We start from the raw sequence: 23,656 nt of genomic DNA, 5'->3' as shown, positions 1-23,656 counted from the left end.
TATCCTGCAGTGCTTTTATAGCTGGTGTGACGGGAGTCCTCCAAAAACAGGGCCTGACAAAAGCTCCAGGTTCACTCAGTGTTGGTGTGGTAATTCAAAGAGCTGCTGCACTAAAGAACAATATCAAGTGAGATAGATACGTTACTGATCCTGAGGGAAATTTGGACATCCAGCAGCTTATATAACAGGCACACATTTATGAAAATATAAATATAAACTCTTAAACTAAAGTTTTGACAACTGATTTAAAATATGCCACTGATTTTGCAAGTGTCAGATCTTTATGAAGGTAATTCCAGAGCTGAGGGGCCTGGACTGCTAAAGCCTCTCTTTTTTTGACCATGCTGTATCCATGCTCCAATGTACACTGTTCTTTATTTGTCTATTTTTACTCTAAATGGGACCATAATTTGGGATCAATAATTTACTGACATTATAAATCAAGTCAGAGTCATTTTCTCATACCCTCCTATAGAAACTGACATTCTCAACCAGTGGAGTCGCCACCTGCTGGTCCTTCGAGAGAATACGGGTTTCAGGCACTTCTGCATTGGCTTCATTTTACGGACCCGGTGACGAGGTCTTTATGTTAGTATATAGGTCTATAAAAACCGCAGGCCATACAAATGTATACAAGTGTATCTTCCGAAGGAGGCAGGCCCTGAATCGGGACACAGCTACAGTTTACAGATTCCAGTCAGCCGCAGTCCACTCGAACGCACCGTTCATGCGTCATAGACATGCGTCAGCGGATGGATTTGTAGGCGGTGCTCAGATGTATCGTGTGGTTTAAGGTCTTAATAAATACGCCTTTGTTGCTTGGTTATTGTACGACTTTGTTTTTTTTTCCTTCTCAAAATACGACAATTTTGCGATACTTTACGGTAATGTACAAGGCTGTTGTCAGAGGAGGAAGCACAGAGGCTGGGGACTGATATCGAGCACACACACACTTCAAAGCGGATGTTAGCTGCAGAACTTCCGTGTTTTGATGAGCAGCCAGCGCCTCTGTTACTTGTGTGACAAAGGGTCTGTTTTGTACAGCACAGTTTTACTGTGAACTGAGGCGTTTATAGATATTTTTTTTTTAAAAAGAAAAGAAAACATTTCACCGTGTCCATTTTCACAAGTGGCTAACTCTGAGAAGGAGGGGACGGCGTCGCGAGAGTAATGTCAGCCACAGCAAACGCAAGTAAAAGCAAAGACTGCGGCGAAGTTATTAGAAACTACCACAAGCAAGCGTTTGAGTACATATCGAAGGCATTAAGGATCGACGAAGATGATACAGGTCTGTTTGTTGTGTTTGTGATCTACTAGCCGATGTGTTGTGGCATGTGACAGCTCGTGATCAACAGCCTGCCCTCTCTGTGATGCTAGGTGAGAAGCAGGAGGCTGTACAGTGGTACAAGAAGGGTATTGCTGAGCTTGAAATGGGTATTGCCGTAGAGATCACGCTACAAGGTAATACGCTAACAAACATCCAGATGTGCACGGTGTGCATTGTTGACATGCCTAAGTCCAACAGTCCCAAGTATGTTTCCTTTTTGTTTTTAGCAGGGGATCAATATGATCGAGCAAAGAGACTACAAGATAAAATGGTCAACAATCTCACCATGGCGAAAGACCGGCTCGCTCTTTTAGGTAAGTTGTTGTCTGCCACCCTGTTCACCATTTGATCACAATGACATTGTTCACGTTATACAAGCCGAAGAAGAAGAATGCATCAAGACCAATGCTGTTTATGATTCACAGACGCAACACTGGCATCTAAATGGAGACAGGAACCCAAGAAGAGCTCAGATCATGTCGTTCCACAGCCAAAGCCTGTTCCCAAAAGCCAGCCTGGAGTGTCCACCAACACCAGGCCCTCCACTGCCGTCAGAGCCCCGGTGAGATCCATTGATCCAAAGGTGATCTTTTTTACATACAACTCATTTAGTTGTTTTGTATTTTTATATTGTATGTTACCTCATTGTGTGACTTGCTGGATCTACACACTGTGGGTAAAGGATAGCCGTCTTTTTCAATTGACATTTAATGTCCCTCACTATGGGTGTAGCTCCCCTCCAGTTTCACATAGCCTTCTTGTAGTAACGGGCAACTTGCCATCAACATACCGTGAGAACTAGGTGAAATAAAGATAAAGCACACATGTTATAAAATGGCTCTGATGCAATACAGAGCACAGAGAGAATTCAGAGAATAATAATTATATCATAATTAAACCATGATCTCACAAATATGAAATATAGCTTCCGTATCAAGCTGTAAGCCGGTAAATTTACAGATAATTAGCTTGCTGGACATTCACCAAAAACGTAAGCTGTCATGTTGTTAAAGTGTGCACTATTTAGCATATGTTATCAGTGTAACATACAAGTAAATGCACATAATGCATTGGCTGCGGTAACTCAAGGGGAGTAAAGAAGACGAAACCTCAGGCTTTAAAATCCTCACATAGTCCAAAATCTCCATTAAAAAAAAAAAATACAGCTAGTAACTTCAAATGTTACAAGTGTTCTCTGGTGAACCTAACAGGTGCTCTTGCCCCTAGTGACAATGCTTGCTATAGAAAAAAAAAATCAGGTACAAATGTTACCAAGTGTTGTGTTCCCAATAATTTATTTGACCAAATATTCTTAAATGAAATGCATATTGTTTTTATGTTCATCTCAAATATCATTAATTAAACTTAATCTGTATAACTACGTCAGATGGCAGCTACAAAGTGAAACAATAAAAACCTCCGAGCTCTCAGCTTACACACAGTCTACATACATCCTTTACCCTTTGGGGTAATGACGGTGTTTACCTCCCCACATGCAGCTCTTCCACCAAAAAAAGTTCCAGTGCTGTTGACATAGTCCTGGGTATGTGAGGCCAGTTAAGTGTTTAATGCTTTTCGGGGTTTTTCTTTCCTTTCAAGGTGACACCGCGTGTGGGAAAACCTAAAAATGGCAAACCTGCAGTGGTGAAACAGCCACCTAAGAGGGATATGAAAAACTTCAAGAATGTGGACAGCAAACTGGCCAGCCTGATTCTAAACGAAATTGTCGACAGGTATTTCGATGTGATGCTATGGCAAATGTCATTGACATGCAAATGAAATGAAATACGCTGCAGTTAAAGTAGGTTGCTCTACTCCTTGTAGTGGAGCGTCTGTATCCTTCGATGATGTTGCTGGACAGGATCTGGCGAAGCAAGCACTTCAAGAGATTGTCATCCTACCTGCCTTAAGACCAGAGGTGATCACATTGTTTTTTTCTGCTTACTATATTAATAATTTCACTGTAATTTTTTCTCACATGCCATTTGTCATTTAGCTCTTTACTGGCCTGAGAGCTCCGGCACGTGGTTTGCTTTTATTTGGCCCACCTGGAAATGGGAAAACCATGCTGGTAAGTTATGGGTCCTTTCCAACACAATAAACAGATTAATTCAGATCAGACTTTGATTTATCATTTGCAAAAGCTGTTGACTGTCTTCGCACAGTGATATTGATTGAATAACCGCTTTTGTTTTCTGTTACAAGGCCAAAGCAGTCGCGGCTGAGTCAAAGGCCACATTCTTCAATATCAGCGCTGCCAGCTTGACCTCCAAATATGTAAGAAAACCCTTTTTAACTCTCAAGTAGTTTTCCATGCTACATAAATTTAATTTAGTGTCTGTGTTTCTTTAACCTTTCCTGTCACCTCCATCACAGGTGGGAGAAGGCGAGAAGCTTGTACGAGCACTTTTTTCAGTCGCTAGAGAATTACAGCCCTCTGTCATCTTTATCGGTTTGTATTACTCTATTTATGGAATAGATATGCACCAAATATTAATTTTTATTCTCAGGATTTCAGCTCATAATTAAAATTTGTTTTTGTTTTTTAAATTTTACACAGATGAAGTGGACAGCTTGCTTTGTGAAAGGCGGGAGGGAGAGCACGATGCATCTCGACGATTAAAAACCGAGTTCCTCATCGAGTTTGATGGGGTAAGAAAAGCCTCTGAAATCTGATTCTTGACCTCCCTTCACGTTGTTGAAGTCACTGTCATCTCAGAGCCTTGGTGTCATTTTCGCAACTGTGCCTCTTGGTTTTAGGTGCAGTCAGGAGGGGATGATAGGGTGCTTGTAATGGGAGCAACCAACAGGCCTCAGGAGCTCGATGAAGCAGTACTGAGGTATATGGATGAAGCAATTCTACATTTATAGTAATAATAATACAGTTACTATTGGGTTTGTTTGTACAAGGTCTCCGCAATTGTTCTCATGTTTATCTACAGGCGATTTGCAAAGAGGGTTTACGTGGCATTGCCAGATGAAAAGGTATGTACTGTGGTAATTATGTCACAAATCAAACACTGATGAGGGTGTTTTGTCACCTCGGAAATTATATCTTGTCAATTTTTTTTTTTAATATTATGAAACTCTCTTTCCTTCAGACGAGATCCACACTGCTGACAAATCTTCTGGGAAAGCATGGGAATCCACTGAGCATAAATGAGCTGTCCTATGTTGCAAAGTGAGTTTCATAATAACATGTCAAACACCTTTTATAAAGTCATTTTGTGTTACTTTTTATTAATTGCTGGATATGTAACTCGATAGAGTGACTGCAGGATATTCCGGCAGTGATCTGACTGCGTTAGCCAAAGATGCTGCACTTGGGCCTATTAGAGGTATCCCCCCTTTGTCACATTATTGTATTGATCACAAACTCATGCTTTGGACTTGATGATGGACTTGATCTGTTTTAATGTAAATTTTCTCTTCCACAGAGTTGGGACCAGACCAAGTTCGGTGTATGGCTGCTAATGAGGTGAGTTCATGTTGTTTAAGACCTTGGAATACTACAGATATTTCATTTCCACTGATTTACCATTACCTAATAGTATTCATCTGTAAAGTTAAGCTCTTGTGTGCATTCACAGATGCGTAACATCAAGACGAAAGACTTTGAGGATTCCCTGAAGCGCATCAAGCCCACTGTTAGTCCGACCACTCTTAAAATGTATACCAAATGGAACAAAGATTTTGGTGACACAACAGCTTTTTGAACTTTATAGTTCTTTGTCACCCGTAAAAACAAAAACTACAGAAAATAAAGTAACATTTGACTCCAATGTTTAACTCTATGTTTACAAAACATCATTAATATTAGTAAAAACCTATGACATTTGGAAGCATTATGGGAAAATTTCCTGTTTTATGGAAGAGCTTTGCTAAATAGAATGACATTCGGTAGAGCACTTACCAGCACAAAAGCCCAACAGTCCCTTTATGGAACCACATTTTAATCTGCTAGATCTGGATTTTTTTGGGATCCGCACCAAATAGCACACACACATAAAGCAGATTTTTTCTCATCACGATCCATGCATTATTCCCTTGGAAGTCTGTGAAAATGTGAAAGAGTAACTCCTGAAATCACAATGTTAAAGAAAGTTTAAAAAAATAATCTTGGACCTCGGCCTGAATGTTATGGTCTTTTCTTGGCACGTGTCCCATCCTCCCACCAGTAGTTTTTGTGAAATCCTGCTGACAATCAAACCAACCAACAGACAAACGGACAGGGGCAAAAACATAACCTCCTTGGTGGCGGTAATAAGATTCTAATGAGTTTCTTTACTATGTTATTAAAACACTGTCTTGCTACTTGAAATCAAATTAATTTATTCTCAAGAATGTCCTGCAAAATTACAAGTGATCTTTCTCTCGCCCCAAGAGGGCAGCAAGTTTCTGTAAATCACGACATTAAACCACCAGTTAAGATTATTTTACTCATCCATTTGTTAACGGATGTAAAGACATGTTGATAGTATTGATCACCAAGTGCTCTCTGTACTTGTACACATGGAAGAGTGATAATAATCGGTGCTTTTGTATAATAGGATTTTTTTTCCATTTGCGCTTATTGTTTTGAAGATATAAATTCTTATCTTGTATTTGAAATTAGGAGTGTATTATTGTGTTGCCCAACATAATTAATAATTCAGAGTTACGCAATTCATTGGGCAGCAGTGTAATGACCTCCCACTTTACCTCATGCACCAATAAATACATCCATCAACTTTGATGACAGATGTCCTTTCTTTCTGTGTCAAATTACTTCCTTTTGTATTATATTAAGCACAAAAAAGGTCAAAATTGCAGTTGTCTATTTAGTAGGTCAGCCCAAACTAATTTTTCATGTACAACTCTGAATACTAAACTCATGAAACAAAGGATTTCTGTCTATCCAATATCATTCGATGTGCTGAACTCTTAATGGCTTCCTTTATCGCTATTCTTAAAAATATTGGTAAGGGCTGTAAGATTTGTGGTTTCCTATAAAAGAAGAAAGAAAGGCTTGGTTATATTCTCTCTTGATGAAGACAAAAACATTTTTTTGAAGTAAAACATCACTTGGGAATACCTCAGGTTGATTAATCCTCTCTTCACTCTTGTAGGTAGATGGTGCTACAGTTCAGTTTTTGCATTCCGTCAGTATTTTCTTAGGCTTCCAAGTTGAAGATATTTTGCCTTCAACCACAGGAATGTGGAATGCAGCAAATTATTATTAATGAAGATAAAGACCATGCTCTGCTGTGTTGATTGTCAAGTTGAATGATGTGCTGGATTAAGTTTTGCAGGTTGGGGTTTGTCGTGATAGTTAGGTTATAGGGTTAGTAAGAGCCTCTGTGTTAGTTTGCATACAAGCAAGTAATGTGGGGAGAACTTCACAGTGCAGAGTGGTGAAGTTATTTTATACCAAACTGTGGTCAAGGCTGGATACTCTGCTTGAACAGGGGTCACCAGCTGTCAGTTCACAGACCATTCCAGATCCCACCGCTCTCCCAAAGGCCCGTCCTATGGTCAGCTCGTGGTGTTCCCTCTGGTTTGTGTGGTCCAGCAGCTGCCTCATCTGCTCTTGCAGATGTTTACAGGCTCTCCAGATGCAAACATTTTCAGCAATTAAGTTTTTTAAGCCCGTCCCTTGTTTGAAGTTATGAAGAAAAAAAACCCCAACTTAAACATGCAAAATACTCTCTCCCAAGAGCTGCAACCACACCTAGGACTACTCTCTTTCCCCCAGGGGAGGGATTTTGGCTGGAGTGTGTTTTTTAACTTGTCATGACTGAAGAGCTTCTTTCATGATGCCAGGCAGGAATGGAGAGTGTTAGGGGTTAAGGTTTAGTCATCACCTTTTTTTAATCTGTTTACTCTTTTAACTCATTTAACTTCAATGTCCGAGTATTAAATAAAACCTACATGTGGTGAAATTAGCTAATCACCTCATATCAGTCTCTTTTTTTTTTTAAATATAGGCTGTCATGACAGTAGAAATCCATGATCCTATGTGCATGGTGAGCTTTAAGTGTTGTAACTGACAGAAGACGGAGCATTCCTGAGGTGGATTAAACCTTGTAGATGATTGACAGCTGCCCTTCTTGGTTGCGTGGCAGAGTCCTTCACCTCGACAGTGGCTCATTGATGCTTTGACCACTACATCCACTCGAGGGAAAACAGAATAGGTGATCATTTGATACCTCCAGTGAAATAGCCCACCCTGTAGAGTAGAATAATAGTCAACACAGTGAGGACCTCTCACCGACTGAGCAAACAGTCTGTGAGTGTTTCTTCAAGTGGTCCCTTATGAAAACAGTATATGGATGAGAGGGTTTTGTCATACTGAGTGCTCGTGATTCACTGCAAGGCTGCTAGAACTGCAGGGATTATTCTTTGCGTTTGTGGAGGTATTAATTATAAGCCAGACACCATTTCTCGGTTGCTCTGCTTCACAGCAGTAGCCTACGTTAGATGCGAAGAGAGCGCACTGACTGTGTGACATTGTGGAGTGGCTCTGAGCAAAAGTATTTTTTAAGAAAAGCCTGATTGTAAATTGTCGAGCTGGTGGAAAGGGATTTCTTTCAAAATTTGGGATTTGGCCTTTTTATCACCCATGGTTTAAGGGTTGTGGGCTGTGGACTTGGAACAGTGGAGAGCCTTCAGGGCCGAGTTGTTTCCACTCTCTAGCACTGGCTGCTACTGTTCCACTGGCCTGCACACCCAATACATACGTTCGTTTACCATGGGAGTGTTATCTTTTTCTCTCATGAGAGGCAAGAAGCCAAGTCTAATCTTGTGTCATATTGCAACATCTGTCTTTTATGAGCAAATGTATTTTTCTTGCTCACTGTTTATTTATGGTGGGTGTGTGACAGTGGGGAAAAAATGGGGTGCTGGTATTTACATATTATCTACGTATGTGAACATGGGCGTATTTATGCTGGGTCAGCCCTTTGAGCAACAGGGAAAGCTGGAGTATCTCGATCATGGGAGATCTCCGCTCTGTTTTTTAAAGTACTCTAATCGCTGTCCTGCCAAGAGTTTGATAAATATGATGTTAGCAGCCAGGCAGAGTGGAATAAAGCCTTTAAACTGAGAAAATAAAAAAACACTTGCACGGCTCTGTCCAAAGTTAACAACGTGGCCTACCAGCACTTCAGAAGATCACTTATTAACATATTTTATAATATATCTAGGTGTAAGAAGGACACTTTGTGGTCTAGGGTCTTTATGCTGAGCTAAATTCATGGACTGTACAAAATAATGGGCTGTACTTTTTCATTTTTAACTCAAAAAATCAATCCAAAATTTAATCCCTGGTGCTTTAAACTAACGCTTCATAATATGAAATCCAAATAATGGTCAAAGATGAAATGTTTGACCAATGTTACAGCAAAAACAACTGTTAGGGTAAGTATGATGTCCACTTTGAGCTCAAGATGCAATCGAGTGAAGCTAAAATTAAAGTAAATGCTTCTCTCATCAGAAGCAGCAAGGAGATGTGTTTTTGCTGACTATTTGTATTCGTGGAAAGAGTTTACAGTAACTGGCTGTCTGACCGGCTGTCTGTTCAAATTTCACTCGGAGAGATAATTCTGTGGTAAGGTCAGTAATAGCTGGTCTTCCAGCCTCACCATCTAATTTGGGAAGCCAACAGCTTTTTTCACAAGGTGCAGAGTTGAAACAACAACAAAAAAGGTTGCAGCATGTGTGTAGATGATTGATAAGCAGAAGGCGAGGTTCTTTGAGATTTTTGGATAAGTATTTTTTGAAAAATTCTGAAAAGCAGCTTTATCTTATGTCTGCATGTCTCGAAGTGAGCCAAGTTAAACTCACGTAATTTTCCACTCCCACTGCAGCCTGCGGCCAAAAAGCTGTAAAAGACTAGGGTGGACAAAGGGGAGCGAACTCTGTTATGCCCAAACATGACCTGCAAAGCCATTAATCACAATAACCCTGCTTTGAGCTAATCATGAGGCCAAACCCTTGTCTTTGACCTCATAGAAATTGTGCAGATGTATTTGACTTGGCATCAGTCAATGAAACGTGTCAACACATCTCTGGATGGCCCTCTGGACAAAATGTCAGATAGAATTTGTGTAAAAGCTAAATAAGGTAACGAGCATCTATTTAATGGAGGAGAACAGGGGAGTCCTCCTTTGAGTTGGTGAATATCCTCCCCAGATGATGCTTTGGATACATATTGAATGTGGACATGTCGGGACGAGGGTTTGATGCAGGGAGTGGTGGGGAGAGGATGCTGAGGGGAACGCTGCACAGTCAGGGTGAGCCTGCAGGCTGGCCCACAGTGCATTCCTTCAGCTTGTGTGCAGCCAAAATGCTTGATGAAAAGTGAAAGTGCAGCGAAGACTGAGCATTTTTACAAGAATAATGCTCTGTCTTTCATTCTGCTTTCCCACTCCACTTATCCTCCCCTTTTTATCCCCTTGTTGGCCTTCCCTCAGGTCATTCATGTGATGACAGGAGCGGTGGTTCAGCTCTTCCTCTGACCCTGGTCAGGTTCACTGTGCAGACAACAGCCCATTCCCATCTCTCACTCTTGGGTTAGCGTGAACTCTGCCCCTAGAGTCCACAATTAAATCTTATTCTGAAAGACGTGATCTGATGATCACCTTATTATTTATTGTAGGTCGTGGTGATATGTTATAGAATCTTGAATACCCTTTACAAAATTTCAAGTACTCATGATGTCAGTAAGATTCATCCTTTGGTGACCATGAATGTCTGGAAACGGAACCTGCAAATGGGTGAACGCAGACTAGGACTATCAACTATCAGTTGTAGAATATTAATATCTTAAAATCAGGATCATAAAACACAAACACAGCTGCTCTTGTCCAACCACTCATTTGTATATGGTGGAATAAGTTTGTTGAAAGATTAAAGCCATTAAACGAAGACCTTTTGAATGTGATTTTCTTTGGCAGGTATTGAGAGTTGAGCACACAGTCAAAACACACATTCCTGCCTTGCTATAAGCAATAGTCCTGAAAGGACTGGAGCAGTTTGTAGAGTCACAGGTTTGCAGATCTGAACATGTTGGCATGCATTCTGTAAGCCTCCTTCAGCAATTTGAATAAAAATATACTGTACATAGAGCACTTTTGTGAAATGGGCCGTGTAATACTTCATCTAGCATTTGATCACTTATCAGAGCCCATTTTTGTAGAACATCGACATCTATCAAAGACGTCCTGGTGAAATGAGTCTAAGGAGACTTTTACTTCCACCAGCATGTTTCAAAGCAGACAGTCTTGGTCACACACCCACAAACAGGCCGAGAGCTCTTTCATCTCGCTGTGTCCCACAGCTTTACTTTTCTTTTCTTTACTCTGTGGTGCCTGTTTCATCTTTCTTGTCTCTTTGGTTTAACTTGGTGTGATGAAGAAGATTGCCTTATATCGTATTACCAGGAATGACTGTCATACTAGAAAATCTTATCACTGGATCAAACTGTGATTCATCCCGGGCCTTGAAACTGTACTTGTTGGACAAGGAGCGGACCTTGACCTCTGTCACATGACCTGTGAAACAGAGATACCCTCCTCGACAGCAAAGGACCATGAAGTGTCTGTTTGGGGAATTGGAAGGGGAGAGGGTTGTTTTGGAAATCTATCACAACCACTTACACAGTGATTTTTCTATATAGTTTGTCACGAAGAAACTTACGAATACCACAGATGTCACTGAGGAGAAATGTACGACGGATGAGTCACAGGAAAAGATGCCACGTGAGAGATTACCTCATGTTTAACAGGAAGAAAACGTCAGTTATGGTGAACGACTGCAGTGATTATAAGATGCTTTGGATGGTGATTTTGAGATATCATAGGGTAGCACAGTAACAATGGTTATAATGTTTAGTGTGAACACTTTCAACATCCTGTGCAAACCAGTCACACTGCACTCACAATTGTTTTTGGTTGCAGCAGCAACAGCAGCAGCACCACTGAAAAAAGCTTGAACAACAGGCAGAGTTTGATGAACTGCAGCTGGTGAACATAGTGAAGCATTTAGCAGGTAAAGAGACAGATATTTCACTCAGGAGTTGGTAGAGACAAAAAAAATGGGCTAAAAGAGAATACATTTTAATTTGGGAGTCAAGAAACACGACTCCAAAGGGATGGTGATGTTATACTCAGTAAGTGGCCAAAATTCATTCATCCCAGGCGTCTATTTGCACCCAAGCTCAAGCTGTTAGGAAGGAAGAGATCATATTAATAACGGGTGGGGCTATTGGAGTCGCTATGTATGGGACACATGCCACTGACCTCTAAGGATGAGTACATTTACTGTATCCTTTCTCAAATCCCCCCCCCCCCAAATTTGTGGCATCTCAGATTTATACGTGGCGTTTAATGTGTTTAAAAACAGACCGTAATGAGAAGTGGTCAGGTAGATTTTCATTGAGACAGGGAAGATCAGATCTGTGTGATCAATTGGCTCAGCTGTTCTATCAAACACACGCACTGTTATGTGGCTGGTATTTTTAAGTGGAAGCGCAGATCTCGGCAGGTGTTCTACAGCTGGGCGTTGAACGCTTGAGTGAGTCACTATTCGAACTGTCTGGTATGTTGTCCAGGTGGCAGGGAAAGTACTTTTAAGTGAGACCAGGCCTCAGAAGGCTGAACTCTTCACATGTTGAGTTGGAGAGAGTAGCTGAAGAGACTTAAAAGAACTAGTTTACCTACATCCTCTATGCACTCTGGGCATCCATCCATCTCTCTAAATCATTTGCATTTATTCCCTGTCTCTATGCACCTGACCAATGTATACTTCTGAACATGTATCGACATGAGCAAGTACATACTTTGCTAAAGAATGAAAAAAGAATCTGATAACAATGAGGAAAATGCACCCTTGTATATCAGCTTGCAAAGTGTGTATGCATGTTTTAACACATTTTAACACAAGTCTAATACTGTATGAAATCTAGTGTGATACGTATTGTATGATATTCCATGATTCCAATTCCAATGTGAACACTCAAGTTCTGCAAACTTGAATCCACTTGTTGTGCAATGGACCGTATTCAGTGTCTGTCTCTGGCACTGCAATGACCTATATTCTCCTCAGAGATCAGCAGAGCCTTGTGAAATCAATAAACAAAGGGCAAAATGTATTGGGTTTTCCATGATACAACAAATTGTCCTCGTGATTTTACATTTGCTTTGAAAACAAGCAAGTAAGGTAGTCAGAGCACTGTAAAAGAGGAGGTAATATACTTTTCTCTTTCTTGCAGAGTTAGATGGGAAGATTTTTAAATTGACACAATCATAAATCATTTATTTAATCTGTACAACAACCAAAGTGTCAAAACAAGGACTCTTAAGGGGGTTCACTTTCCTGCTTGGGAAACAGTACTTCATATCACGAGTGGGGTGATTGAGTTTGTCCAGTGCATTCACATTTCTATAATTATCTACAATCGCTAAACATTTACAGCTACTTCTGAAATTCAGTAACTGATAACTGAAGGCTTTGAAGGGGCCATGAAGGGGCCACAATCGCCCAGTGGGCAGCAGGTCAATTTGAAAGTCGTCTCCGTCCTTCTTAATTAGGCTCAAACAGGCAGGTGTCACGGGTCATCAGGGGTAGCTAGAGTGTCATTTTTAAGGATAACACGTTTTTACTGAGGGAGAGGATAATGATGCAGCCCACTAACCTCCTGTCATGCGCGGGTCACCTCACCGACCCTGATAGGGCATCTCAGGCAGCTGAGAACATCTGTGTGGTTAACGGGGTCATGCTTTTTTTTAAGGAGATTTGAAATGCTTTTCTGATGTCACCTTGATCCTGGCTGACAGTTTCAAGCTTGTTTACCCCTTTTCACCTATAGAATGAGACGCCCATGTGTTTCAACACAATCCGAGATGTCCAAAGATCTGCAGTGTGACAGGTTGTCTGTTTGTAAGGCACCTGCAGCTGTAGCTCCTCAGCGGAGCTACGTGTAGGTCACTTATCCCCAAATCGCCAGGGGCGAGTATCCAAGGTCCATTGTCAGAGCACAACCCTTTCAAGTGAATAAGTTAATATATTCATTCATAAAAAGTTTTTTAACTTTCTTTATTACTACTACGCTCATTTTAAATGGTTAGCCTCCATTGCATCCATGCTACTGTTGCCTAGCAGCAGTTTTCTCACAACTTAACCACTCGCATGTCAAGCATATACACGAGTTCTTATGTTGTAACCGTGAGCTCATAATTACTATATAAAGACAGCATTACATTACTGCATCCATATTTTGCAAAAATATCTCCTCATGTCAAGGCTGATGTGCCGACCCCTTCAGGAAAGGTGCGTATTCGACACCAAATGAGACCTACTTACATAAGTTACCTGCTTAAACAAACAGACTTTGGAGGAGAGTTTGCAAACTGGACCCAGTGCCCAAATAAATGTTTGCATGTGGTTCAGAGCCAAAGATCTTGAGCCACAAAACCAATCAACACAGGGCCTGTGTTCACTTGCTTTTAAATGCATACTGAACCAGTCATCTGCTTATCCAATGGGGCTTATTACGAGGTATTATTCCTAACGTATCACAGACAACAGTACACCACCTTTCTCCTGAATATAATAGTTGCAGATAAGACCAATGATATAAATTACTCTTTTCCTGTGAGCAATTCCATCGATTTCAACTGGATAGAAAAACTTGCTACTACTGTAACTGCTGTAACACCACGCACCTACTTTTTTAATAATAACATTTTAGGCAACAATCTCTGTGGCTGCATGCTTGGCTTTTGGAGGTATAGAAGTGCTTTGGTGCAGGCGGGAAGAGGAAAAACAGTCCAGTCTTTATGCCTGTGGTAAAGTCACTGCATGAACTGTGGGCTTCACTGGGGGATTTCAGAAACCATTTCACAAATATTAGAGCTGCACCATAAATCTGCGGAGAGGAGTTATCACGCTGCCCAGGTCCAGTTCAGGTCAAACATCAGGTTGGATATCCATCTTCTTTCTCATCCATCACTTCACAGGAATGCAGGCGTTTCCTGTAGAGTTCTTATGTGCAATAATGTATCATCAGCTCACACAGTAACATGAAAAGTTGTCATGTGGTGAATAATGGTGAATTCCTCGCTTCTGTGAACTGATATTATCCCTCAGAGACTCAAACCCTGTGAGACGGAGGTGTGAACATGTTGTAGGCAGGCTGAGGTAGTTTATAGGGTTTTGTTACTGGACCTATGCCATGTTCACCTGTAGGCCGACTGGATGTTCCTTGAAATTAGCGGTCCTCTCTCTGCAAATAAGCAAAAGGTTTATAACTATGTTGTTGCACTGTCCACCAGCCATTTTAGGAACAACATACAAAAGGCCAGATTCTAAGAAACCTCCTCGGCCAATATTAGATTTCCTGTTGAGTTTGTTGGCCAAGATTTAGTGTCTCTAAAAGGCTGTGAACTACAGGGAAGTATAGAAAAATTGCCTGTAGACATACTTTATAAAAAATCCTGCAGAGATTGACCCCCCAAAAATGACAGGCAAGCCATTTACCTCCCGCCTACGTGTAGCCTTCATACAAGTGGTCCCTGTGCCTCTCGCTTAGTGACAGGGAGAGAGAAAGTTTTCTTTAAGCAGATCCTGTATTGGTCTCTTGACCTGGTATATGTCCTCTCTGAAGAGAGGCTTTGTTGCCCTCAGACAGCTCGTAGCCTTTAACACACACCTCCATAATAGTATCTGTGTCTGTGAGTTTCCATTTGGAAAATTGTGAGCTTTTAACCTCACATCCCCGGCTTCGCTCAACACAGAGACAGAGAGGGCGAGAGAGAGTAATCATCATAAGCCTAATGATACAGTGGCCCACTGTGACCAAGCTTCATACACGCGCACACACACTTGCCAAAGCACACAGGCGAGAGTTAAGCTAATCCGGATGTCTTCCTGTAACGTGCTGACACCTGAGCATTGTACAGGGTGCATGCAGGACATGTCACTCCTTTGTGCTTCATTTTGCAAACCTCATGATGCATGCGTGCAAAAGGCTGCTCTCTCACCGAACCAGAGCATTAATGTCTGGATGACAAGAGACCTATTACTTGATCCTGCCTTTGCACACTTCCTTCATGTCTGACTTAAGCACCTGCTGAATGCAGGTTCTTCCTCGGCCTTCGACCACTTAGCTTAGCCAAAGTGTAATCTCAGTAGCAGCTGTTCTCAACAATGGCGGCACGACAAGCGCAGCGTGCTTGCTGCCAGACACTCTAATCTTTCCCTTCGAGTGAATGGCATGCCCAGATCATTCATGAAAATTACAGAACATTTAAAAATGATGTCATGACTTTGCATTTGAAACCAGTCAAACTGGTCATGCAGTGAGAACTAACACCGTAACATCTGGCACTATTGACCATGTGTGGTTTTGTTGTCCCGTGAAGTCTCTGCCTCCCACTACCATTATCACATTATCCACTTCAACCAGAAGACTCGTACCACAGAGGCATCAGAAAACCTCTGTCACCGTGGGCCGCGCACACAGGGCTCGCTGCAGAGCTGTAGCTGCGTTGTATGTCGTCTCTGGGTGAAGGTGTGGGTGAGCGATGACTGGGTTCAGTGTTTGCTGCTGGACGGGTGACAGTTGAGGTCAGAGGTTCACTTTTCCCTCAGCTTCGTCTCTCTCTCTCTCTGAACTGGCTTTCAGAGGCTGAAAGAAAAGGCTTGATGAGGAGGACTCGGAAGCATCAAGGCATCTGGCAGCAGGAGCAACCCTTCCCTCTACATCCTGAGGGCCAGTGGAGCTCCGCTGTGGCGGCCAGAGGAGGGAAACAAGGTGTTCACTGTGATCTAAACACAGAGTGAAGGGGGCAGTTCAGGTTGCTCCTTTGGTAGGTGTGTTGCCACAGAGAAGCTCACTGTGAAGAGGAGAAGGCTAATGGAGGGGAGATGTCGTGCATGTGTACAATTCACAGAGAACAAAAGCATTTTAATCAGTAAAATTGCACCAATATGTGCTGCCATCATTCCCATAACTTTTCATTGGCATAGTTTGTCTTGTTTCTTTCAGACTGTTACACTGTAAATCATATGGGACACTCCAAGAGCCATATGTTCTCACACTGACATCAGAGCACAGTGAACACATGTCAGTGCACACATTAGCTCACCCTCACTTAATTATACCCTGTATTATATTCCCTCTGGCCTCGGTGTTCTTTAAGATGAATGAGCTCTACATTTTATAAAAGTGCAGTCATGCTGTCAGGACTAATGTCATCACCTGCAGGACCTTTTCTAAATGGAAGTGATTAGCAAAACTAGAACGTGTCTCTGGAGAGGAGGTGTCGGTTCACAGTCGCTGGTGTTTTGAATGGCCAGGATGTAAAGTGTTGCCAGGCCATATAGAGTCCAGCTTATTTAGCAACACTATAACACACAACTTCCATAATTGGAAAATGTAAAGTGACAAGATGTTTCCCTGTGTAGGGCCTGTATTTGAACATACAGTATTGTGAGGTTTTGAATAGACGTTTTGGGAAATGGCTTTCTTGCAAAGAGTAAGACATCAAGATTGATGCGACTGTCATATCTTTGTAGTAGCCTACATGAATCTACTGCCATCTTAGCTCAGCCTAACTTGAAGATGACAGGAAACAGGGAGAAACAGGTAGTCTGGCTTCATCCGAACAGGAAACAAATAAAACCTTCCTACATCAGTTCACAAATACGTCATATATTTGTTCAGTAAAACTAAGATTGAATACGACTATTTCTTGACCGTAAGTTTAAGAAGTCTCAACAAATTCTGAAATTTTAATACCACAAAGGATTGTGCATTTAGGAATTAAGGATTTTGTTGCAAAGATTGATCTATGTTTTTCTCCACTTTAAGATCCTCAAATTGTTCAAATGGATTTAGTTCAAAGTTGGACTTGTGGTATAACTAATATTCTTATACTGTGATTAATGTCTTGGAGAAAAAGTGGCCCCCTATACCATCCACACAAATCTTTCTTGAAAAAGGTTTAACAATAAATATCAGCAATTTGTAATCTGATACATTGTTCAGCATCTGTGTAGATTTGGACTCTGCTGAGGGCCTCAAGGTGGCTTAACACAAGAGAATTCATAAGGCTTTGATTAATTCAGGATAAATGAAACCCCTCCAAAAGTGATGTCCACTGGCTAACGAGAAAATTCCCCGTTGGCTGAGATTTCCACCCAAAATCTGTATCTGCTTATTTCTTAAGAAATATATAGGATTAGCAATTGCAATCATTGGGCAGTGAGCGGTGACTGTGTCTAAGCCGATCTGACCGGTCATCCCCACTGGTGAAGCAACAGTGTCTTCCTGAGAGCTGAGGAGAGCAAAGCCACTGCAGAGGACAAAAAGGATTCATGCCTTGGCATCCAAACTCAGGCCATGGAAATAACATTGAAGAGTTTCCCTCTGAAGGTGGTGAATATCCCTTGGAGGAATAATAACCTTACTACTCTGCATACAGACCCCCCTCTGTCCGAACAAGGAGAGACTATCATTGGAGTCTACCTGTTAGTGTTGGGTAAGTCACTCATCATAGAGAATATAATGAAACTTGAAATGTAGGGTCGCGGTGTTGTTCTGTATACTCTCTGAATGATTTGCAGTAGAAATGTTACAGTACAACATGGGGATTTCAGATCAATGGCAGAATTCTCATTGAGAATGCCAATGTTAAACTGATTAGTCTGTGAATTAGCATAAACTGCATGTGAACAACTGACAAAAAAATGTCAGACTAATAACTAATACTTCCTCTTAGTTTCAATTTGTTGCTGACTTCTATGATTCTGTTACATTTAAATCCCTTGGGCCAAGCTCTAGCAAAAAAAAGAGACATGCATCGTTTAGGTATCAACCTGTTGTTCAGTTTGTGTTTGTGGCTCTGTTTCTCAGACGGCCCACCTCAACTTATGCAGTCAAGGGGATTTGTGTAATACAGAGACTGAGTTATAAAAAGTCAAGGGATCCTCATGGCTTCTTTTTCCCACTGTTACCTTGCTGGCAGAGAAAAATTACTTAACTCTTTATTCAGTCCACTGTTCCAATCACTGTTCTATTATTATTAAGTTTTGCCTTGTTGTTTAGCAGCTGATAGAACCATATAGGTCAGGAACCAGGAACAATACAACCTTAAAACATGCTACAAAAATGTACTCTACTATACTCCACCATACTCTACAACTTACTACATTGTACTGTGCGACACTCTCCTTGTCGTACTGGGGGTTAATACTACACCTACAAGCTGTTGACTTTACTTTGCTATTCTATCTACTCTGTTATACTCAAATCTTCTACTCCGTGTTGCTATACTATACTATACTGTAAAATATACATTGCTCTACTATACTATACAAAACTCCTCTCTCCACTCTACTACAGCATCCTATACTGTACAATACTATTGTATAATAGCATTGCTATAACAAAAATATGTGGTTCACTAAATATTCACAGAATGTTCTGTGTGTTTGTCTCCCTGCAGGATGGCTGTCCTGGTTTGGAAACAGTCTAGTGATGTTTGTACTGTACAGACAGCGGGCCTCACTTCAGCCAACAGATTTCCTCACCTTAAATCTTGCCATATCTGATGCTAGTATCTCAGTATTTGGCTACTCCAGAGGGATCTTAGAAATATTCAACATATTCAAGGATAATGGATATTTGATCACCTGGATCTGGACCTGCCAGGTAAAAGCAATACAAAGACATTCCCATCACAATACAGACCAACAAAACCTTTAAGTATCGCAGAATGACCGGAAACTGTACAACTGTCTACAGTGTGGAGCAGTTGTTGCGCTTCGTTTACAGCTAATATACTGTCCAGTTTGTTAAACACAGTCTCGATAGCGGATAAGCGGAGACTTCTCCACATCGGTGGGAGCCATCTTGGTTGTTAAATTTCCCACAAAATGTTACATTGTGGTGTCCCTGTAATGTCGGTTGAAAAAGGCATGAAAATGAAATGAGTTACTAAAAAATGTGTATATGCATCTGCTCTCTTTGGCCCATCCCAGTTACTGAAGTACATTAAAAGAATCTGAGGAGGTCTTACAATAAGATAAGTTTGTGAGTGTGTGTGTGTGTGTGTCTGTGTGAATATGTGCGAGGGATTATGCTGTTAGCCATGTGGGCTGAAGGTTAAATCTATAATAAGATTACTACTGTGGGGGCCTTTAAATGGGAGAAACTGGCAGCGTGGAACGTGTGAACAACCAAACAGGAAACAACTAAGAGCCGCAGGTTGGCTATTTGATGCATATTTCAATCACATGATATTACGTTGCTAAACTATGACAAGCAATGTTAAATTCAAAGTTGAGCTATTGTGTGTTATTTCCAAGGTCTACTGTTCATTTCTGTGTTTCACTCCTCCCGCAGCCTCAGCTTGAAATTAAATAGTTGTCATACTTAAGCTTGGAATCCATCCTGGGTATTTTTCTTGCTCAAGGCAAGCCATGGTGGAAACCATGATAGCCGCGCTGCAGTGAGTGAACCCTCTGAGGAATTATACGAAAACAAGCTGGTGTTACTAAAACACTTTCAGTCTGTGAAGGACGTGAAACCCCCCAAATCTGAGTTTGTCTTCTGTGCAGCCACTGGGATGATCTCATTTCTCAGACACCCCATCTCAGGCTTTCAGGTGAAGGAGAAATATTGAGACAGCCAATTTCATTTCACTTCAGTCTGAGAGTGGCTGGCTGAGAGAGTGAGTGTCAGAAGTAAACAAGGGAAAAGGGACAGCAATAGAGAAGGGAAGGAGCGGAAAGGGGAAGGAGACAGGCATGTGAGAGATGTTAGCAGATTAATGTGTGGAGCATGATGGGACATGAACAGTTGCGAGCTGGGCCAGATCCCGCTGTTTTGCAGCCTTTGGGACATGATATTATTGAATCTGAGAGAACCTTGTATGACCCTTTGATGTTGCCGAGATGAATTCAGAGAAACATTTATCAAACCAGTGTGCAGGGTGTATAAAATACTCTGATTTGAACTCACTGCTTACTGCATGCCAGAGGCAGAGGTGGAACTATTCTGCAAGATGAGCTGGGAGGATCAAATCACACCATTTCAAGAAGCCATTGTCTTTAGGCACCAGGTCCTAAATTCTTACGAAAACAGAAAATGTACAGTAGACTAATGCTGATTTAAAATCATTCAGGTCTAGACAAAGTCCAGTAATCTGCCAAATGTGAGCGTGAAAAACATGATGACTGACAGTAATAGGATTAGAACTAAGGAAGATCAAGAAAGTAATCAGCGAGAGACCTAAACTGATCCATGTCACCGGGGAAAAGCACCACAGGGAGCTGCGGTGTTGCAGTCAGAGCCAGACTGAAAAAACAGGGGGATAATTCCCGTTAAGAAGAGCTGTGATTAAGAAATTGTCTCCCTGAACAATTGGCCTAATGCTGCAAAGCTTCGTTCAACTTTTGCAAAATGTATTTTTCCATTTTCCCAGTGCTGATAGTGCAAATTGAAAAGCCTGCATCGCTCACCGAAAAGGGAAATACTTTAGGTCTGGAAAAAATTGGCCAAAAGGCAGGAAGAGCTCTCCAGCAGTAGTGTTTCTATCTGATAAGACCCAGAGACAAAACAAACAGACCCTGAGGCTCCAAGGACCCCCAAAAGACGGGTGAGGGTTAGATGATAGGGGTTAGGTTTTCAAAAGATGTGTCCTGATTCACCAACCCCTCTCTCTTTCTGCTTCTAGGTAGATGGCTTCTTCACGCTGCTGTTCGGCCTGGCAAGCATCAACACGTTGACCGTTATCAGTGTCACCAGATATATAAAGGGATGCCACCCAAATAAAGGTTTGATCTAACCTCCTTTGATTCAATTGAAAGTGCGTAAAAGAAAACCAATGTTTCTGCCTTGCTCACATTCCAGCAGTTCTTATCTGACAGAAAAGTGTGTTTTCCAGTGCCAATGAAACCTTATTACCCACTTCAGCTGTGGAAATAACAACCACTTGTCTCCAGCAGTTTCATTCTGCCGACATGTCATTAAGTTAATTTGAGGTGACATTTTCTATTTTCAGGTGCAACTGATGCTGAAGAATGTCTTAATTATATGGAAATTAGGTTAAGCAACAACCTCTTTTTGTCAGTGGGATACATTTTTTTTGTCGTGTTTGTGGTTGTTCATAAAGCACAAGCTATATAAACTTGTGTGTGGGTTATTTTTTCCCGTGGTACATGTGGGATATCATCAACTGTGTTGTGTGCCAGAACGCAGATGAAGCTACTGCACATGTCAACAGATATTGACCGAGATATCCAAATAATGCTGAGTGGTTTCGCGTCCAAATTAAGGAACTTAAAGCCAAAATAATGTGCTTGCAAACCTGTGCAGGAAACCCAGAGCAACAAAGGTATTGTAAGGTATTGGCAATCGTTCAATGGAAATGGTATATTGACATAAGATTTGCGAGTCGTACTTGGAAATAGAACGGACCAATTCGAAATACCCTGACTACAAAGTTATGTGTACTTTGTCAGCAGATTATTTTCAGCCACAAATGTTTGCAAAGGCTGTCAAAAATAACAAAAGAGCTCATTGTACAATAAATGTCACAATCTTGACATTTATAAAAAGTCAAGAATGCTTGATCTTTAAGTACCTCTCACTTTTTCTGTCCCATGTTTGCCAAAGGCATGACATTTAACCTCTTCAACTTTACACAATGACACAGCTGTTTCACAATTATGTGATGATGTACTGTATTCATGGTACTTGTGTGCTTTTTCTAGCTTACTGTATCAGCATTGACACCATTGCTGTTTCACTCATCTGCATTTGGACTGGAGCAATGTTTTGGTCTGTGGCTCCACTGCTGGGCTGGGGCAGCTACACAGGTCTGTTCTCACACACTAACCTAACAGAACACATGAAAATATACCTTTTTGAAAAAAGCCCTGACCTCTGTGTCTTATGTTCCTCAGATCGAGGTTATGGCACCTGTGAGGTGGACTGGTCCAAAGCCAATTACTCCACCATCCACAAGTCCTACATCATCTCCATCCTCATCTCTTGCTTTTTCATCCCTGTGATGATTATGCTTTTCTCCTACGTCTCTATTATCAACACAGTGAAAAGCACCAATGCCATGTCAGCGGATGGTTTACTCACCACCCGCCAAAGGAAGGTGGAGAGAGATGTCACAAGGGTAGGAGACTAGGAGAAAAAGTTAATTCCTGTGGTTTTATTGGAGGACTTTTAAAACTCTACTTAAAATTGGCCCCTCAGTAAAAAAACAAAAACACTGTCTCATGTAATTGCCACTCCTGACAATTGTTCCCTCATGTTCCTCTCTAGATTTCCATTGTAATCTGCACGGCTTTCATCATGGCCTGGTCGCCATATGCAGTGGTGTCTATGTGGTCCGCCTGGGGCTTCCATGTACCAAGCACAACCAGCATCATGACCCGTCTCTTTGCCAAGTCAGCCAGCTTCTACAACCCGCTCATCTACTTTGGCATGAGCTCCAAATTCCGAAAGGACATCGCCGTGCTGCTACCGTGCACACGAGAAGGCAGGGAGGTCGTCCATTTGCAAAACATCAAACCCAAGGCAGAGGCCATGCCCCCACTGGCAGCACTTCTTGTCCAGAAGCGGGAGGTGAACTACAAAGCCGGAGATTTGAACCAATACAATCCTGACAGCGACTCTGGGGTCAACAGCCCTCCTCAGACTCCTCCGTCTGACCCACAGGAGGTCTTCCCCATTAACTTGCCCTCACACATTGAAACATCAGAATACTGGTGTGACAGGCTCTGAAGACATGTGACTTAAACCACGACTTGAATTATTAGGGGAAATAGAGAGTATTTTTGTATATTTTGGTCTTGCCCATGTTAATAAACTGAATCGATTAACAATACTAATAAAGTTATGTTTCACACCTGCTGAAGAGAGTTTTCATTTCCAGCATTTACCCAAAAGAATTGCGATCGTTCAATCTAAATTAATAACGGCGGCATATAGCTTGGACGAGGGTGATACCTGAATCCAGCTGATGAAATGTAGCGTAAATAGTGTACCGGGACAAGAGATGCACAACAACATCTGGAAACACTGAAATATCCTCAACTCAGCTGAGGCATAATGGCACGGGATTCTGCCATTTCCCCTGTTGCTCCTGAGGGCACCCGTGCCACCACATCGCCCACATTTCCCACATTACCCCGGAGATGCCTGACTAGCACTCTTCAGTACCATCGCCTTATATTTATGTATCATTTTGCATCTCCATCCATTGGAGCATCATCATGTCCGTCAGCTGAAAGCAGGCCGGGGCAAAGGTTTTCATTAACGGTAGC

General features: G+C 41.6%; 2 protein-coding genes across 4 annotated transcripts; both read left to right on the top strand.

Annotated features, from left to right (window-relative positions):
- The first annotated feature begins 731 nt into the window (after positions 1–731).
- Positions 732–6,062, top strand: spast (spastin). 3 transcript variants are annotated; one of them, XM_035606603.2, is made up of 16 exons: positions 732–1,288; positions 1,378–1,461; positions 1,558–1,641; positions 1,753–1,910; positions 2,927–3,060; positions 3,152–3,245; positions 3,324–3,398; positions 3,533–3,604; positions 3,704–3,779; positions 3,888–3,979; positions 4,088–4,167; positions 4,270–4,312; positions 4,429–4,508; positions 4,595–4,665; positions 4,765–4,805; positions 4,918–6,062. In XM_035606603.2, exons 1-16 carry the CDS (start codon positions 1,171–1,173, stop codon positions 5,041–5,043), a joined length of 1,428 nt encoding a protein of 475 aa, XP_035462496.1. In that variant the 5' UTR covers positions 732–1,170; the 3' UTR covers positions 5,044–6,062. The 3 variants fall into 3 exon arrangements, with proteins under 3 accessions (XP_035462496.1, XP_035462497.1, XP_035462495.1); XM_035606604.2 differs by having other exon boundaries at positions 733–1,288; positions 1,555–1,641; positions 1,753–1,889; XM_035606602.2 differs by having other exon boundaries at positions 734–1,288; positions 1,555–1,641.
- An 11,544-nt stretch (positions 6,063–17,606) lies between these two features.
- LOC118283788 (opsin-5-like) lies at positions 17,607–23,231 on the top strand. Its single transcript, XM_035606142.2, has 6 exons — positions 17,607–17,850; positions 18,817–19,022; positions 21,049–21,148; positions 22,088–22,192; positions 22,280–22,503; positions 22,653–23,231. The coding sequence occupies exons 1-6, from the start codon at positions 17,712–17,714 to the stop codon at positions 23,112–23,114; spliced, it is 1,236 nt and encodes a 411-aa protein (XP_035462035.2). The 5' UTR covers positions 17,607–17,711; the 3' UTR covers positions 23,115–23,231.
- The last annotated feature ends 425 nt before the right edge of the window (positions 23,232–23,656 follow it).

This window comes from Scophthalmus maximus, chromosome 10 (assembly GCF_022379125.1).
Source record: "Scophthalmus maximus strain ysfricsl-2021 chromosome 10, ASM2237912v1, whole genome shotgun sequence".
Lineage (NCBI taxonomy): Eukaryota > Metazoa > Chordata > Actinopteri > Pleuronectiformes > Scophthalmidae > Scophthalmus > Scophthalmus maximus.
The sequence above is the reverse complement of the archived record's forward strand: the minus strand, read 5'-3'. Positions and strand labels throughout refer to the sequence as shown.

Excerpts from the sequence above, each read along its gene's own strand:
- spast (XM_035606602.2), top strand. The coding sequence starts at position 1,171 with ATGTCAGCCACAGCAAACGCAAGTAAAAGCAAAGACTGCGGCGAAGTT. Across the intron at positions 3,246-3,323 it reads TACCTGCCTTAAGACCAGAG|CTCTTTACTGGCCTGAGAGC; the intron begins GTGATCACATTG and ends TTTGTCATTTAG. Across the intron at positions 4,666-4,764 it reads TGCACTTGGGCCTATTAGAG|AGTTGGGACCAGACCAAGTT; the intron begins GTATCCCCCCTT and ends TCTCTTCCACAG.
- LOC118283788 (XM_035606142.2), top strand. The coding sequence starts at position 17,712 with ATGGAAATAACATTGAAGAGTTTCCCTCTGAAGGTGGTGAATATCCCT. Across the intron at positions 17,851-18,816 it reads AGTCTACCTGTTAGTGTTGG|GATGGCTGTCCTGGTTTGGA; the intron begins GTAAGTCACTCA and ends GTCTCCCTGCAG. Across the intron at positions 22,504-22,652 it reads TGGAGAGAGATGTCACAAGG|ATTTCCATTGTAATCTGCAC; the intron begins GTAGGAGACTAG and ends GTTCCTCTCTAG.